Source organism: Podarcis erhardii (genome assembly GCF_964252035.2).
Source record: "Podarcis erhardii genome assembly, chromosome: 2".
Lineage (NCBI taxonomy): Eukaryota > Metazoa > Chordata > Lepidosauria > Squamata > Lacertidae > Podarcis > Podarcis erhardii.
This window is the reverse complement of record NC_138498.1, coordinates 36,035,378-36,052,047: the sequence shown is the minus strand read 5'-3', so window position 1 is coordinate 36,052,047 and position 16,670 is coordinate 36,035,378. Positions and strand designations below refer to the sequence as shown.

General features: G+C 41.3%; 2 protein-coding genes across 3 annotated transcripts in view; one reads left to right on the top strand and one right to left on the bottom strand.

Annotated features, from left to right (window-relative positions):
- Nucleotides 1-10,434, bottom strand: part of UNK (unk zinc finger) — a 52,577-nt gene extending 42,143 nt beyond the window's left edge. For both annotated transcript variants that reach the window (XM_081850719.1, XM_081850720.1), the window contains exon 1: nt 9,835-10,434. In XM_081850719.1, coding sequence (XP_081706845.1) covers nt 9,835-9,932 — 98 coding nt within the window. In that variant the 5' untranslated portion in view covers nt 9,933-10,434. The remainder of the gene's footprint in view (nt 1-9,834) is intronic.
- A 3,966-nt stretch (nt 10,435-14,400) lies between these two features.
- H3-3B (H3.3 histone B) lies at nt 14,401-16,158 on the top strand. Its single transcript, XM_081850973.1, has 4 exons — nt 14,401-14,476; nt 14,985-15,131; nt 15,405-15,558; nt 15,675-16,158. Exons 2-4 carry the CDS (start codon nt 15,004-15,006, stop codon nt 15,801-15,803), a joined length of 411 nt encoding a protein of 136 aa, XP_081707099.1. The 5' UTR covers nt 14,401-14,476; nt 14,985-15,003; the 3' UTR covers nt 15,804-16,158.
- Nucleotides 16,159-16,670: the final 512 nt, after the last annotated feature.

The window sequence follows — 16,670 nt, the reverse complement described above, 5'->3', positions numbered from 1 at the left end:
TGGCTACTTTTAATTATTTTCTTTTTAAAGGTCAAGGCTCAAGGGATCATTACATTTATTTGCGGAACCTCATGTCAGCTATGCAGCCTCTAGTATGGCCTACAGAGGGCAGCTTTGAATGCTTATTTGGTCCAGATTTTGTTGGTTTGGGTATTAAAAGAAGCTTGGAGCTATGAAGTTCCTGCTAATGACTAAGAAGCTGATACTTGAAAGAAAGAAACTCTCAGTAATACAGGGTCCTTTTACAAGTATAATATTTTTTTGCCAGCAAGTACAGTATTACCTACCTAGCCAAGCTTCACAAAATAGACACACACTTCAAATTCTGCATTCATTGCCTTGCACTCATACACTATGCATCTTATATTTTGTCATCATTCATATTTCTTGCAGCTTAATCCTGAATTTGATTATTTTGAATTACAGGTTTACTTTTTAAACTAAAAGAGGCAGATGTACTTCCTTTCAAGGATGCTCAACCATTGGAGAAACTTGCCCCCCCCCCCAATGAATAGAGAGTATGTAACATACTGTGAATAGGTTTGGATCTACAAACAGGGATATATTTATAACAGCTTTACAAGATTAGAAAAGAATAAACAGTTTGAAAGAACTCTTACATGAATAAAATACCATATTAATTTCTCATAAAACAAGTTCATTTGAAAGATACTGGCACATGTAAGACTTAATATGAAGTAGAGCGCAGGAAAACTTAGCCCGCAAACACATTTTCAATACCATACTCCTACAGCCAGGAAATCCACAATCAGAATGATAGTACCATTAATTCACCTCTGAGAAAGCAAGATCAGCCCACACAAGTCTGGTTACTTAGCTTTTCCTTTCAGGAATGCTTTGTTTTCACACTTGCTAGGCTGGGTGTCATTTAGCGTCTGTCCATACAAATGACAATTATTCCAATGTGTCCACACCAGTATCTGGTCCTAGGGCTCCTTGCATGCTCACTTACAGAAAGAGCTGTGTTATGGATGGGTTGCCCATTTATTTTAGGGGAGGTGGCAGTCCTTGCATCAATTTCCTCTCCTCATAAGAAATCTGAATGAAATGCTGCGTTGTGATAAGGACACTGGGTCAGGTTAACTATGGTTTGGTGTGTAACAAGCAGTTCTCAAAGCAGAGTACAATAAAACCATAAAACACTAAGAAATGTGGGTGGCCAAGGAGTATGAGCTTTGTCATGGGGGGCGGAACTACAGTTGGATGGGAAACTGTCCAAATTCAGGTGAACACATTGTGCCATTCAGGAAAGTCCCTGGACACCCTGGCTTTTTGGGTAGGTGTAGGGGAGAAGGAAAGATAGGCTGCACTGCAAGCAACCTCTTGCTTCTGCAACCTGTGTATACGCAGACTATGTTCTATAAAACAATAAATACAGCAGAAAGAAAAAATATCAAATTAAAGATCAAATGTTCGCCTAAACTTAAAGGCATAAACTGCCTGTCTGCATAATCCAAGATTTCAGACCTGACACATCTCCCAATGGCAGGGATTTCTACAAGCCCAGGACCATGAGGAAGTATATAAACTGGAGGATAGCTGTACCTCTGGTAACAGTGAAAACCATAACAAGGTTTCACTAGATTGGTGCTGTGTACATGATACTAGTAAAAAAAACTGTATACACCCAAACAAAAGAAAACCATGTCTGCAAATAATAATAATAATAATAATAATAATAATAATAATAATAATAATTTATACCCCACCCATCTGGCTGGGCCTCCCCAGCCACTCTGGGCGGCTTCAAAAAAATATTAAAATACTGTAATACATTAAACATTAAAAGCTTTCCTAAACAGGGCTGCCTTCAGATGTCTTCTAAAAGTCTGGTAGTTGTTGTTCTCTTTGACATCTGGTGGTTCCCTGTAACTTGGTTAATGTAATAAGTTGTGCCTCTTTTTAAGGAAACATTTACAAATATTCAAGAAATGCAATCTGTCAGTATCATTTAAATATTTACTGAAGATTTAAGGTTACAAATCTATGCACACTAACCTGGCAATAAGCTCTATTATACACAGTGAGAACAGTGAGAACTCATTTCTGAGCAAAAATGCATAGGATTGCTCAGTTAACTTGGCCCTTATATTGCTTGACTCCTTAAAGATGGTCTCCTTGGTTGCCTTTCTGGCAGAAGTATGAGAAGCAAATGTTACCAATTAATTAAATAACAATCTGGCATTCAAACTAACTGTTAAAGTATCATCAACTTAACTAACAGAAAAACTAATGTACTTGGAATCATTAAAAGCCAACTATGGCTCACTGGGAATGTATCCTGCCAGTTTTAAAAGATCTTCAGTGACTATTGATTATTTCTGAGCCCAGTTCAAGATACTGTACTGGTTTTGATCTTTAAAGCCCCTGACAGCTTGGAACTCAGGTGCCTTAAGGGCTCCCTACTCCTGAAACAATGTGTCTGATTGTTAAGCTGTTTCTACTCCACTGTCCTCTGTAGAGTGCCCCTACTAGGAGAGATGAGGCAGATGTCAACACAGGAGAGGGCTTTTTCATCTGTGGTGTCCTGAATGCAGAATGCATTTAAATATGCACTAGGTGTCAATGCTGCTTGCATCCAAGTGAATAAATCCAAGTGGATCATTTTCAATGTGACTGCTTTTGAATGTGCATCTCCATTAACATTCTGGCACAACCAGTCATTTTTTAAAATGAATATTTTCTTTCCTAACACACCTGATCACTTGCTTTCACTTCCTTTGAATACAGCTTTGTCAATTGGTCATAAGAAATGCTTATTTTGCTTCAGACTAACATATTCCAAGGTATAATTTCCACACACAGGTGAAAATCCAATGATTCTTGGGTTTAACTTTCAAATCATGTGGAACTCACTGGTATTGCCTTGCAGTATAACATCTTCACTTCAGGGAATATGTCAAACTGCAATCAAACTCTCAGTGACTCTACTTCTGGGTGTTGTTGGGGGGGAGGGGAAGTATTGGCATTAATAATGACACTGATTAGTCCCTTTAATAATTCATTTACAAAAATTAAGGAAAGTAGCTAAACAGAAGATGAAAACATTCAGTAAGATGTTCACACAATGCCACAAATGTATAAAGCTCTCATCTAACTGCTGTCATATGTAACAACTGACATGACATTCTGTTATTTTGTAACATTTCTTGATTCTCTATCCCCACCCAACTCTGGGAAAACACACACACCCGAAACACAGAGTGCAAAATTGTAAAATTTTTCATATGACTATGTTTCTGGGGTCTTGAGAACCAATAAAACATTTCAATAACTACATATTCTTAGTGCAATTATAAAATTGCAATTCAAAATAAGCATGTCCTTATATCTATTTCCAGCGAATGCTTCCCAATGCTACAGCCAAAACTCTGTAAACAGATTCCAGGTGCCACCTCAACTCCAGGAACAGGGAAGTATGTGAGCTATTTTGTCTTAGTATAAACCTTGTAGCCTGCAGCCAACTCCTGAATAATCCCATTGACTTAATTAGATACTGCAGCCCTAGTGTGACAGATTCATAACAGAGTTAAGCCAAAGTACCTTGACTGAAAATGAAACCAAAAATGCTTCTCTGAGGAAAAAAATTAATTGCTAAAATCAACAGAATTTTCAGGTAACTGCCCCAAACAGGTTTCCCTATTAATCAGCAAGTTAATCAGCTTGACCATGTGTAAAAGCAGGCTGCTACATTGTAAAAGTAAAACCACATCCAGCAATGGAGTAAGTTTTGCTCAGTTTGGTACAGAAACTACGCCTGAATCGGTCTGCTGTAGGTAGTCATGAGGTCTGTGTTCATAGTCCCCTGGCTAGAAGGAAACATGTTGCCAAGATCAAGATGCAAAATTCCAAAAAAGCATTACTTAGAAATCTCACTGAAATCCTTTTAACACCAACATTGTTCTATTTGCTTATAAAAATAGACCACTAGTTAAGTGTTTTGCATGGGAATACTCAAGCAAATATTTCACATGATCATTTTACTATGAAAGGAGACAAACATACCATGCCAATAACTACATTTGATCTTCGGCTTCTTCAGCACAATGAGCTTTGTTCACATGGAAATCTCACTGCTTTTCACGCTTATTACTCCTTATAGTTCTCATCTAGTAAACTCTTACTGTCTCTTATTCAGGCTTTCCCTTTTAATAACTGCTCTGCAGACTGCAAGTGGAAGACCTAATGGTTGATTGATAGAATTAATATGTCATGCTCATTGCTTGAACTCTTGGGTTTAAATCACCTCAAGCAGACACGCCTTTGTTTATAACTTTATTGCAAATTTGTGGTGTTACAAAAAAGGAAGGCAAATTCAGGAGTGTATTATGATTCAATGATTTCACTCACTTTCTTGCCTTGTTTACGCATGACTTTAAACCAGTGGCTCCCATAGTGTGCAGTACAGCCCTCTGGGGTGGGTGAGATTACCTGGGGGGGAGCTTAGAGGTACGGGGGCAGCAGGGAGGTGCTGGAGATGTAAATAACTATATGACTTCGAAAAACTGGTGTCACTGGATCGAGTTCATCACTATCTAAACGAAATAGTTTCAATTGCATTTTCAGTAAATATGCAATTAATGGTTATTGTTTTGATGTTTTTGTGTTATTGTACTCCTTAGTGGCTTGTGCAAACCACTATTCTGAATACAGTGGACGCTCGGGTTGCAAACATGATCCATGCGGGATGAACGTTCATAACCCGCAGCGGTGCGTCTGCGCAGGCTGCAATTTGGCGCTTCTGCGCATCCGCCAAAACCCGGAAGTAACCCATTCCGGTACTTCCGGGTTTCGGTGGTCCGTAACCTGAAAAAAAGCAACCTGAAGCATCTGTAACCCAAGGTATGACTGTACAGCAATGCTTTTTATACAGAAGGGTAAGGTAGGAAGCCCTAGAGTTGATTGTATGCAATGAAGGGGACGGTGGCTCAAAAAAGTTTGGGAACCACTTCTTTAAACCATAGTTGAAACTTAACTGTGGTTTAAAACCCTTGATTATTTGGAGAGAAACAAGCCAACAGCCTAACTGACAAGAGGTTAAACAGATTTTCTAGTGGTCTAGGGATAAGTACCTTGCATAGCTTCTTGCTCCTCTCCACAATTAGAAGTCTAATGAATTTTATGAGAGCATAAAATGGCAAAATTGTTCCAAATAAAAATAAAACCAGCTTTAGTTGACACAGAATATAGGTTTCCTTTCTACACATTTTAAAATAATAATATAAGTTATGCGAAGTATACATAGCCTTGGTGACAATACACCAGTGCAAACTTACTTCTACGTAACCGAACTGGGCTACACACAAGCACAAACCATAGTTTGCCAAAAAAAATAATTGGGGGGGGGGAGGTGAACTATGATTTGCTTAAAATCAGGAAGGAAGTGTTGTGGCATGCAAGGGAAGGTGGGATCATGTGTGCCAGGGGTACAAGAGTGGTCCTTAGGCTTGTTTAAGTAACACCAAAACCATGGTTTAGCTTTGTATTTCAAGCAGCCCAATGCCTAAACATTTTATCTTTCTCACACAGCCACAATTTCTAGATTTGTGTTTTTTAAATGGCATACAAAAACTACTTTTACATTCCAGCAACAACCCCTTCATAATTATATTCCTTCCATTGTCAATGCATTCCAACATCTTATAAAAGAGAGAAAATGTTGCTACCGTTTCAAGCCCAACTACTTTAACCAGTATAAGGTGTACAGCTGCTTAAGGACACAGGAACACTCTCTCTCTCTCTGGGTTGTTATTTTGCTTTACCCAATTATCAAAATTGGAAATTTGCTTGCTTCTAATTTCCAAGATTAAAAACCCTCCTAAAATTTTAAAGGCTTAAGAAAATATGTATCTGCCTCTAAAGAAGATACAGGTATGTTGTGGATCAGCATGTCTGAACTCAGTCATCTTAACCATGTTTCATTATGAGACAATTAGACATAAAAATGATAACTGATTATATTTCAGTGTCCCTAATATAATGTGGAAAGCAGTGTTCTAAACTCTCATTGTTCTATGCGCATTTTGTGACACGGAATTTCATTAGCGTGAGCAATTTCTGAGCTCTGAGCGCAGTACTGTGCCTAAGATTTCAGATTAAAACTGTGGAGTGGAAGGAAAGGAAGACCTTTTTCTGCCTCCCTACAGAACCTAGGGCTTGCTGATCAGAAGGTCGGCGGTTCGAATCCCCACAAAGGGGTGAGCTCCCGTTGTTCGGTCCCTGCTCCTGCCAACTTAGCAGTTCGAAAGCACATCAAGTGCAAGTAGATAAATAGGTACCATTCCGGCAGGAAGGTAAACGGTGTTTCCATGCGCTGCTCTCGTTTGCCAGAAGCGGCTTAGTCATGCTGGCCACATGACCCAGAAGCTGTACGCCAGCTCCCTCGGCCAGTAAAGCAAGATGAGCGCCGCAACCCCAGAGTCGTCCGCAACTGGACCTAATGGTCAGGGGTCCCTTTACCTTTTACTTCCAGCTACTCTCCAAAGACTAGGGAAGAGACCCTCTTAAGAATATAAGGGAGGGAGGTAGGGGAAGGACTAGATCATATGAAAAATGAACATAATGTTTTAGCTGCCGTTCATTAATTTTCAGCTTTGTATTCTTGTTATAAGACCCTGATGTTGGGAAAGATTGAGGGCACAAGGAGAAGGGGACGACAGAGGATGAGATGGTTGGACAGTGTTCTCAAAGCTGCCAGCATGAGTTTGACCAAACTACAGAAGGCAGTGGAAGACAGGAGTTCCTGGCATGCTCTGGTCCATGGGGTCACGAAGAGTTGGACACGACTAAATGACTAAACAACAACAATTCTTGTTATTAAAAAGTGTGCCTAGATATTCCATTGTTGCACCCATAACCTAGGTTTAAGGTGCCATTTAGCTCCTAGCTTTCATATCTCAGTTTCTAACGCTGGTGAAAAGTGGCTGTCAGTTTTTTTTTCTGGGGAGGGCAGATTCAAGCAACAATAATGTTTCTTCAGGGAGATATCTACAGTCATCAGCAACTTGTATAGTAACGATTATCTCAGTTCTCAAAGTTTTCACTTTGCAAAGACAACTGTTTAATTCCTCACAGTAGATAAAGTCATAACACACTATTAAATACACATATTACTAATTACTTCATAAATATGCATGTAAGAAACAGTCCAGCAAGAAATTCCTTAGACCTATAAGCAGACGTTAACTTATTAATAACTTCAGTACATTCAGCACACTTTAGTAACTTTTTGAGAGAAGGGATCAAGGACAGATTACAGTCAGCAGAACCAGAAGACACATGGTTCTCTCATTGCAAAAACAACAACAACAACAACAACAAATAAATGCCAAAAGTATAAGCAAATGAATGCAAATGAATGCCAAGCATTACATTCTGTGAACACAAATGCGTTTGCTGCACTAAGGCTGCAATCTTAACCCCATTTACTCCTAAGTAAGCTCACACTTACTTCAGCATAAGCTCTGATTACTATAGTAAAATACGTGTGATCATGCAAAGAATAGACTGCATTTGAAACATCAATTTGCAAAGTCTACCAGCAAGTCTTGTCTGAGCAAATTTTTACAAGAAAACTGATTTTTAAACCTCACAGATGAGTTCAGTAAACTTTAAAATAATCAAAATGCACCCACAAGGCAAAAATGAAAAAACACACCTATGAACTGTATTCCTGGTATCATTTATTTCACCATTTGATTTTGTGTGTGTGTGTTACAGTCATACTTGTAAACTAGGCCTGATATTAAAATTGGTTGAGTCCCAATTGACCAGCAGAACAAATACCCAAGCAATTTTGCACAACAGTTATGTATCCAATTTATTTTATTGTTCAACTTTGCCTGCTTCAGGAGTGTACCACATTCTGGCTGGGAAGCCATTAATTTCAAAACTTATTAAATAAATGAGCATTTGCATGGAGGAGGTATACTGGAGCAAGCTACAGCAGCAGGATCTTCTGTGTTACAAGTAAGACAACTCTGCACTAACATTTGTTATCAGTTAAAACACAGTGACCGCTTGTAGCGGTATTACTAGCTCTGAAGCATTTTATTGATTTACAACATTTTTATTCCACTTCTCCATATCCTTGAGACAATTCACATGTCCAATCAGAAGTATGCCCTATTGAGTTCAATGGGTTTAGTCCAAGGGATGTAGGTACAGTGGTACCTCAGTTTACGAACTTAATCCGTTCCTCAATTCCATTCTTAAACCGAAACCGTTCTTAAACCAAGGCGCGCTTTACCTAATGAGGCCTCCCGCCACTGGTGCCCTTCCACCATTTGGATTCTGTTCTTAGACCAAGGTAAAGTTTGCAAACCGGGACACTACTTCCAGTTTTGCGGAGTTCGTAAACCAAATCGTTCTTAAACAGGACTGTTCTAAAACCGAGGAACCACTGTATAGGATTGCAGCCTAAGATAGATGGGTTGCACTTTCTCAGTTCTAACCTGGCTGTACTGCATTTCTGGCCAATTCCGTGCCATATATTAGCTTTGCATTATACCACAAGACACATACAAAAATGGAGGCTGTTTCTAGCGTAGTACCACTGTCCCATAACACTATGCCAAGGTACTAGCATCCTTTGTGGATTTGCACCTGCAGTGCAATGTTACAGAGGTTGGTGATGTCACCAGTGGCACATAATTCACTGTCTGGTCCAAAATACCTGCATTTGCTTAGCCAGTTATTCACAGAATTAGGTCACAAGAGAATTTACCAGGATTTCTGAATGGAGTGAAAACAATACTTTCCTCACACAATTGCCACAGAACACTAACAGGCCATTTATTTCAGAACTCAGTATCCCTTTGACATTTTTCTACCAAAGCATTGTGTACTACAGCGACTGAGGGAAAAACACTATTTTATGCTCTCTCTTTTGTTACCATTCCCCCCCTAGAATTATAGCAATTTACTCTACATAACGTTTCTCCTGGGCTTGGCATCCTTCACTTCACAAAACACACACCACAGCTCCCCTTATTCTTGAAATGTTAACGGGGCATCTCCTGAGAGAAAGACAAACTAACCCAGTGCCAAGGAAGAACAGCAAAGAAAGTCAAAGCTCTGGCAAAGAGCAGCTTAGATTTTATGAGATGGTCCCTTTACTCTAGAAAAGACAGTTCGAAATAAGATATAGGATGTCCTTATTTGTGTTTACCACAAGCCCACGGCCATTAACACGAGGTTAGTACTTAAGAAAGAAAGCGAAGATTATATAGAAACATAGTAAACTAAACCACTTGTTTTTCCAACATTTGACTTCACAACCGTCCTACTTGGCGGCACGGAAAGACGCATTACCGTTTTACTAGGCGGAAGAAGGCAGAGCCGAGAGAGAGAAAGACTACCAAGTACAAAACAGATGATTTGGGGAAAGGGGGGCGAGGAAGATTACAAGAGGTACCCACTACCCCCCTAAAGTCAACGTAAAGGAGCCATGGGGTGCGCGAGCCGCAACGCATCATGGGTACCGCGCGCCTCAGCTTGTGGGGTGTGTGTATTATGTATGTGGGGTTGTTCTTGCGCGCGCACTCGCGCGCGGGAACGGAAAAGCGCGCGGCGGCGGGGGGGTGTCAGCTCCCGCCCCGCCCCCTCCCACTCAGGCGAAATTCCACCGGCCCAGGCCGGCCACGACCGGTTCCAGCCGGTTCCGGGCGGGCGGTTGGCTTCCGTGCGCGCGAGCCGCACGCTGCCCGCTGACGTCAGGCGTGTGTGGCGCGCGGGCGGGTGCCGGGCGGAGGGGTGCGGCGGCGGCGGTCGCAGCAGCAGTAAGTGGCGGCTGCGGGTGTTCTCGCTACGTACGTGTAGTGCTGCGGCTTCTCGGGCTGCGCCTGGAGCGCGCTGGCGGGCGCCACCGGCCCGGTCGCGGGAGGCCCGGTCGCTACCGGGCCCTTCGACATGCTCCTGCCTTCCACTCCCTCCGCCGCCGCCCGCTACCACCGAGGAGGAGAGCTTTATTATTCACTCTGCGCGGTCCGCACGGAGACCGCAATGCGCAGGCGCTGCCGCCGCCATTACCGCCCCGGGTTACCCAAAGCATGCTGGGGCTTGTAGTCCCGGTGATGGCGAAAAGTCCCCCTTTTCTTCTACTGGGCTTCCGGCCAATGAAACTACAACTTCCAGGGGTGCCCTGCGCTCGCTGCCCCGGATTGTGCAACAGCGCGGGGTTTCATAGGAGTTGTAGTTCGGATGAGTTCCTCCATGGATTGCCATCAAGCGGATCTAAGTAGAAGCAGCGCTATGCAAGCCTCGAAGCGTTTTGAACAATTTAGCCGCATGTAAAACTGATACAGCCCGATCCAAACGATGTTCACTTGGAAGCAAATGTCAGCAAGCGCAGATGTAGGAGTTTGTGCACTCGTTCTTCTGGTAAAGAACTGTAGGATGTTTATATAGTTTTAAGATGGTAGTGAAAGAAAATCGGGGCTTTAAAACAGTTGATTAGACGAAATCCTTCTCATAGAATGTTTTGCTATCATTAGAACACGATGAACTATTGTCTGCTGTTGTGAGGTGTCTGAGTAAATATAATAGTTTGTCATAAACTATGCCACTTACCTATAAAATGGTTAAACCTTCACAGTAATAACTAGATATGTATAGCCATTGTTAATGCAATGACTTTATTGCACATAAATTTATTTACATAGAATATTTCAGAAGACAAGGTGCTTTACAATTCCTCTTTCAGTTGTGTAGTTGGCATGAGTCAAATCATATGCAGTACTGAGTACAGTGGTACCTCGGGTTAAGAACTTAATTCGTTCTGGAGGTCTGTTCTTAACCTGAAACTGTTCTTAACCTGAAGCACAACTTTAGCTAATGGGGCCTCCTGCTGCCGCTGCTGCACGATTTCTGCTCTCATCCTGAAGCAAAGTTCTTAACCCGAGGTAATATTTCTGGGTTAGCGGAGTCTGCAACCTGAAGCGTCTGTAACCCGAGGTACCACTGTATCTTCCTACTTAAGTATATTATGCTGGTTTCTATGCAGCACACTGCTATGCATGTTGGCTTGAAAGTGATCCATACACTGTTTAATGCAGCTTAAAGTTTGCATAGGACTGAAGTCTTATGCTCCCAGACTTTTACAATATTTATTCAGAAATGAAGCCATTTGGACTAATTTCCAAGTAAACTTTTGGGCTGAACATGCCTTTTAAACTTCCTTTAGAAGGGTTGGAATCTTCCCCCCACACACACACTTTTAGCCTCTTTATGGCAATATTTCAGGTACAATGTTTCATCCTGTTAGTGTTACATATGGTGGTGAGAGTAGGCTTTCTTCTTGCTTATCCTTTAACATCTGGAGTCAAGGAGTGAACATGAGGACTGGAATACTCAGTTATTGCCCAGTTTGAAACTGGTTATGGCCAAAGACACAGCTTAATCCTATCTCCTATTGTATTTGTGATGCAGGCACAGGTTGACACCACAACATGCGAGTTCCCAGAGAGATCACAGGTGCTACATTCTTCCCTGGTCCTCCTATTGCTCCGGGCTAAGCCATGGCTTGGCCTAGCGGTGTCCTCCAAAGCCAGAACCACAGTTTGTCTAGAGCAAGACAAACCATGAGCCCAGGTTCAGACATAGTAAGCAAAACCATGGCTTAGCTGATGGTAGTATGGCAAGAGGACGACCAGGAAAGCAGCACAGCAGCCCCAATCCCCTCCAGGAACTTACACATTTACACAAAGCCATGCAAACTATGTTAGTGTGGAAATCAACTAGGACAGAAAGGTGCTTGCCCTTAAAAGCAAATGGGAAATTGCTATGATTCAGTTCTTAAACAGGGCAAAACTATACTGGAGTTAGAAGCCAAAGATATCCTGGACTGGTGGGATACAAGGAATTGATTGGCTCTCTCCCCCATGTTATAATGCTTCTGTTATTTGTAAGGGCTCTGCTTCTTTGAACGTAAGCAGCATTGATGAATGATAGTGCTATTTGAGTGAAAGATTGCCCTTGTGTGATGCTGGGATCTCTGAACCAAGTCTTGTGCTATCAGCAGCAAATCATAAGATTATGGCTGGGTGTTGGTAGAATAGTTTCATCGCAATACGATTTTCTTAGACATATTCTTACTGATAGGTGTGAAAGACAGACTTACTAATCTTATACAGTATGTCGAAAGTCTCCCACCTCCGTTAGTTAACTTATTTGTATGTCTCACTCTTTATGTGTATAGGTTTTATAACAACCAAGTGGTTTTGTCAAATAAATAAATATCACAAATCTCTAGTCATTAGTCCTACTCCTGCAGACTTCAATTTAGTTCATTTGATCAAATACACAGATCTATGAGGAACCCAATAAATCATTTATTGCATTGTTCTTATCATTAAGGGGGACATACCTATGTGTCCAGTTTGTCTCATTGTGGACTGACCAAATAAGTATACCATGGCAAAGAGAAGGAGGAAAGTTAAAGGTATTCAATATAACAATAATTAGTATTTGATTGTGCAATCAATTTATAAGCACTTAGACATTTTTTTCTAATGGGAAGGGATGTGGCAGTGCCATGGTGTCTGTTCTGTGAAACTTGGGTGTTCTATATTACCACAGTAATATATCTGTTTACTGAGAAGTCCCACAAAGTTCAATAGTGTTTACTGCCAGGAAAGTGATTATAGTACATACACTGCAACTAAATAAAAACAAGTACACAAAAGTACAACTATTTTCTATGTTTGATGTTCAGTAACAAAATATAGTGCTTAAAATGAACAGCATTTGGTCACACCTGTTTGGAAATGCAAATGTTGTGCATCTTCATGCCACACGTATTAGTAATCTTTATCACTGTAATAAAATTTCTGTGAGCCAGTGGAGGAGCAGGATTTCATAAGGTGTGCAGTATATGTCCCATTGTTTATATCTTCAATTTCATCTTGATTGCACATATAATGTAATTTCAGCACTGAGTGTGAAACAGATTTGAGATGTGTCTTCCTTTCAACAGAAATCCCCAGGCTAGTAAAGATTATGTAATTGGTTTTGCTGGATCTGAAGGTGTTTTCAAACCTTACTAACAGCGTCTTGTCTTTTTCGGTACTATTATCTTATAGAACACTATGATTAGAAAGAATAATAGACTTGTCAAATTTGCATCCTTTTGTTTGTTTGTTTTGTTTTGGATTGATATTATTTTATTAAGGATTTTCTTGTTTTACAGAAATTTGCATCCTGTTAAATACTAGAACTGTAGGGTTAATTAATGTAATCATTAGCTATTGTGTGATCAGTAATACATCAATTTAGAGATTGCAATACCTGTGCTTTAATAGAATCAGGTATATTGCTTTTACTTAGGATGCACTTCATATATAAGATGTATAAGAAAATATGTCAATAGTTTTGTACATATCAGTAGTCTATACTTCTCATTGCATTTCACACCAGACTGCAGTATTAGGCCCTCATCCTAGAAGCTGCAGGGAGTTTGTATAAAGAAGCTAAAATCACTTAACATAATGTGTATTTGCTAAATAGGAACTTTTCGTATTTTAAATGTTGTTTTGTAAATATGTATATGTTACTTATTGCAGGTATTTATTTGATCATGCAAGCCAGCTAGAGTACCAAATAGAGTAATATTTTTCCTACCAAAGTATTTGTATTTTACCCACTAGATTTGATTAAGAAATATTTGTCTTCTATATACTGTTAAATTGAAAAAAATATAAAATTTGTAACCTTAGTATATTTGAGTTATGATTATGTGAAGGGTATTTTAAAGGGGCGTTTTAATCTGTGTTCTGTGCAATATTATTTAATAAATAATCCGTGTTCTGTGCAGTATTGTTTAGAAAATAATTATTGACTTATATTTGAACTTTGCTTTATTCGTACCACTTGGTCTGACGCTAAACAGTCAGATATATTCAAATACGACTGCAACCTTCCTACCTGGCTTTACCATTTTCCCTCCTACAATAATTTATGTGGCAGTATTTCCTTCTGTTTACCCGCCTCATTCAGTCTGGGACACTCCAAACGGACAGCTTTTCTTTCCCATTGACTTTCCATTGTGGAGCTTTGCAACAAAAAGTAGGATCCAAACTATGTTTTCTGCCGGCCAATCACAACCTTCTCCTGGGCTCCAATTCCGATTGGTCTGCTTCAGCTCACGATGTCCAATCGGAGTGCAGCTTTAGCAACCAATCGGCTGTCGAGGTTTCATCCAATCACGGCCGAGATTCGGGGAAACGGCCTTTGTGTCAGTTAACGTCACGGCGCCAACGGAGGTAGACGCCAATGGCTCCGTGCGCTGCGTGTCTGTATTGTGAGGTCATGACGTTCTAGGCCCCCTCCCTCTATAAATACAGTGTCCCTGCGCCGGGGAGGGGACAGTTGCGGGTTCGTTGCGGAAGGAGTAGGACGTGTACCTCGCGGCTGGTAGGAGCGGAAGTGTTTTTAAAGGCTCCGTTCTTGAAAGTGGTGAGTTTCGGCTTGGGGCAGCTGGAGGGGGGTGGGTGGGTGGGGGCGGTGAAGGTGGACGTGTATTTCTCCTATTTTGGGCCGTGTTTCGTGAGTGGTGGGGGAGGGGTGGTGAAGGCCGCTTTGTTCCTCTTCGCCCGCGGTGTGTATGTCTTGAGGGGAGGGATGAAATAGTCTGATAGTCGTAGTCATGGCAACGTAACTACCGGCGGGGGTGGAATGGAGCGGAATCGTGGCTTCGGTTCTACTACTACCGCGCGTGGGCGGGAGGCAGCGTGACTCCTCGCTCCTGTTCCCCGGGGGAATGTCCTCCGTTGGCCGCCGCGGAGGGAGCAGCGCCCAGACATCTGCTACTATTCGTCTTGCGCTGCGGTTCCTCCGAAGAGTGGCGGGGAGGGAGGAGGTTAGTGGAAACTGGCACGAAGTGGAAGGGAAAACACTAAAGAGTCAGAAGGGAGGGTGTTAGGGCTAGCGCTTCCGTTGCTAACCTCTCGTTTGCTTTTTTCTCCTAGTAAAAAAAAATAAAGGGAAATGGCCCGTACCAAGCAGACTGCCCGTAAGTCCACCGGTGGCAAAGCTCCACGTAAACAGCTGGCTACCAAAGCTGCTCGGAAAAGCGCTCCCTCTACTGGTGGAGTCAAGAAACCTCATCGCTACAGGTAATTAAAGGGGGGGGGATAAGACCATCTGCCTTTTTTAAAAAAAAAACCAGCAGTGAATTCCGGAAAGCAGGCCGGGGTTCATATCTACGCACTTAAGAGATGATAAGGGCTGTATTGGAAGTACCTTAAAGTAGAGTCTGGTTTAGGGAAGTGGTTGCCCACTCCGCAGCACACTTTTCGCCGTTTTCAGGAATGCTTTTCTGCCGGCAAGATCTGAATTTAGATATCACAGCTTGGGGCCTTGTTCACACTATTCTACTAATTTTGTAGGCCTGGTACTGTGGCGCTGCGAGAGATTCGTCGTTACCAAAAGTCCACGGAACTTTTGATTCGCAAGCTTCCGTTCCAGAGGCTGGTAAGGGAGATTGCTCAAGACTTCAAGACAGACTTGAGGTTCCAGAGTGCAGCCATTGGTGCTCTGCAGGTATGAGTGTGTTAATAGTTACTTTTAACCAGGTATGCTGTGGGGGAGTGGGGAAAAGGGCTAATTACATGTACCAGTTCATGGTTTCTAACACTGTCTGTCTTGTTTTAAAACAGGAGGCTAGTGAAGCATATCTGGTGGGTCTCTTTGAAGACACGAACCTGTGTGCCATCCATGCCAAGAGAGTCACCATCATGCCCAAAGACATCCAATTGGCTCGTAGGATACGGGGGGAGAGGGCTTAAGAGGAGGCAGTTTTTATGGTGTTTTGTAGTAAATTCTGTAAAATACTTTGGTTTCAATTTGTGACTTTTTTTTTGTATGAAATTGTTTATAATATGTTACATTTGTACTTAAGTCATTCCATCTTTCACTCAGGATGAATGCTAAAAGTGACTGTTCACATAAAAACTCAGTGATGTGAGCTTTGTTGCTCAACAGTGACAAGTTGCTAATATGCAGAAGGGATGGGTGATCTTTCTTGCTTTTCATGCATGTTTCTGTATGTTAATGACTTGTTGGGTAGCTAAAATTGTAAGGTACTAGAATTGATATAAATGTGTACAGGGTCTTTTTGCAATAAAACTGGTTATAACTTGATCCAAGTGTTTAACAATTGGGGCTGTTAAGTCTGACCATACATCACTGTGATAGAATGTGGACTTTCAGAAGGGTAAAACTACAAGTCTTAACCACAGTGTAACTTACAGTTTCCTAAAAACGTAAACCTGGCAGCTATAGAATACACTATGTGCATTTATAATAGCTATTTTATATATTGTAGTGTCAACATTTTTAAATTAAATGTTTTACATTCACCCAAGGAGTCTTGTCATTGTTGTGGGGAAAGTAGTATTACTATTTTTTCTTATACTATCCCTGCTCAAATCAAGTTAAGCCTGTTCCTTGCTTGGTATGCAACTCCAATTACAGCAGAAGCTTGCTGTACTTACGTAACCTAGAGTGATTAAACGCTTGCTAATTTGGAAAAAATTTTCCCCACTTCTAACTTATTAAATAAACAGAACACTGTCAGACTTTGTGTTTTTAGGCTTACTTTTAGTGATCAAAGTACTCAAGTGGTATAAATTTGGTCTTGAGTGTTAATACCC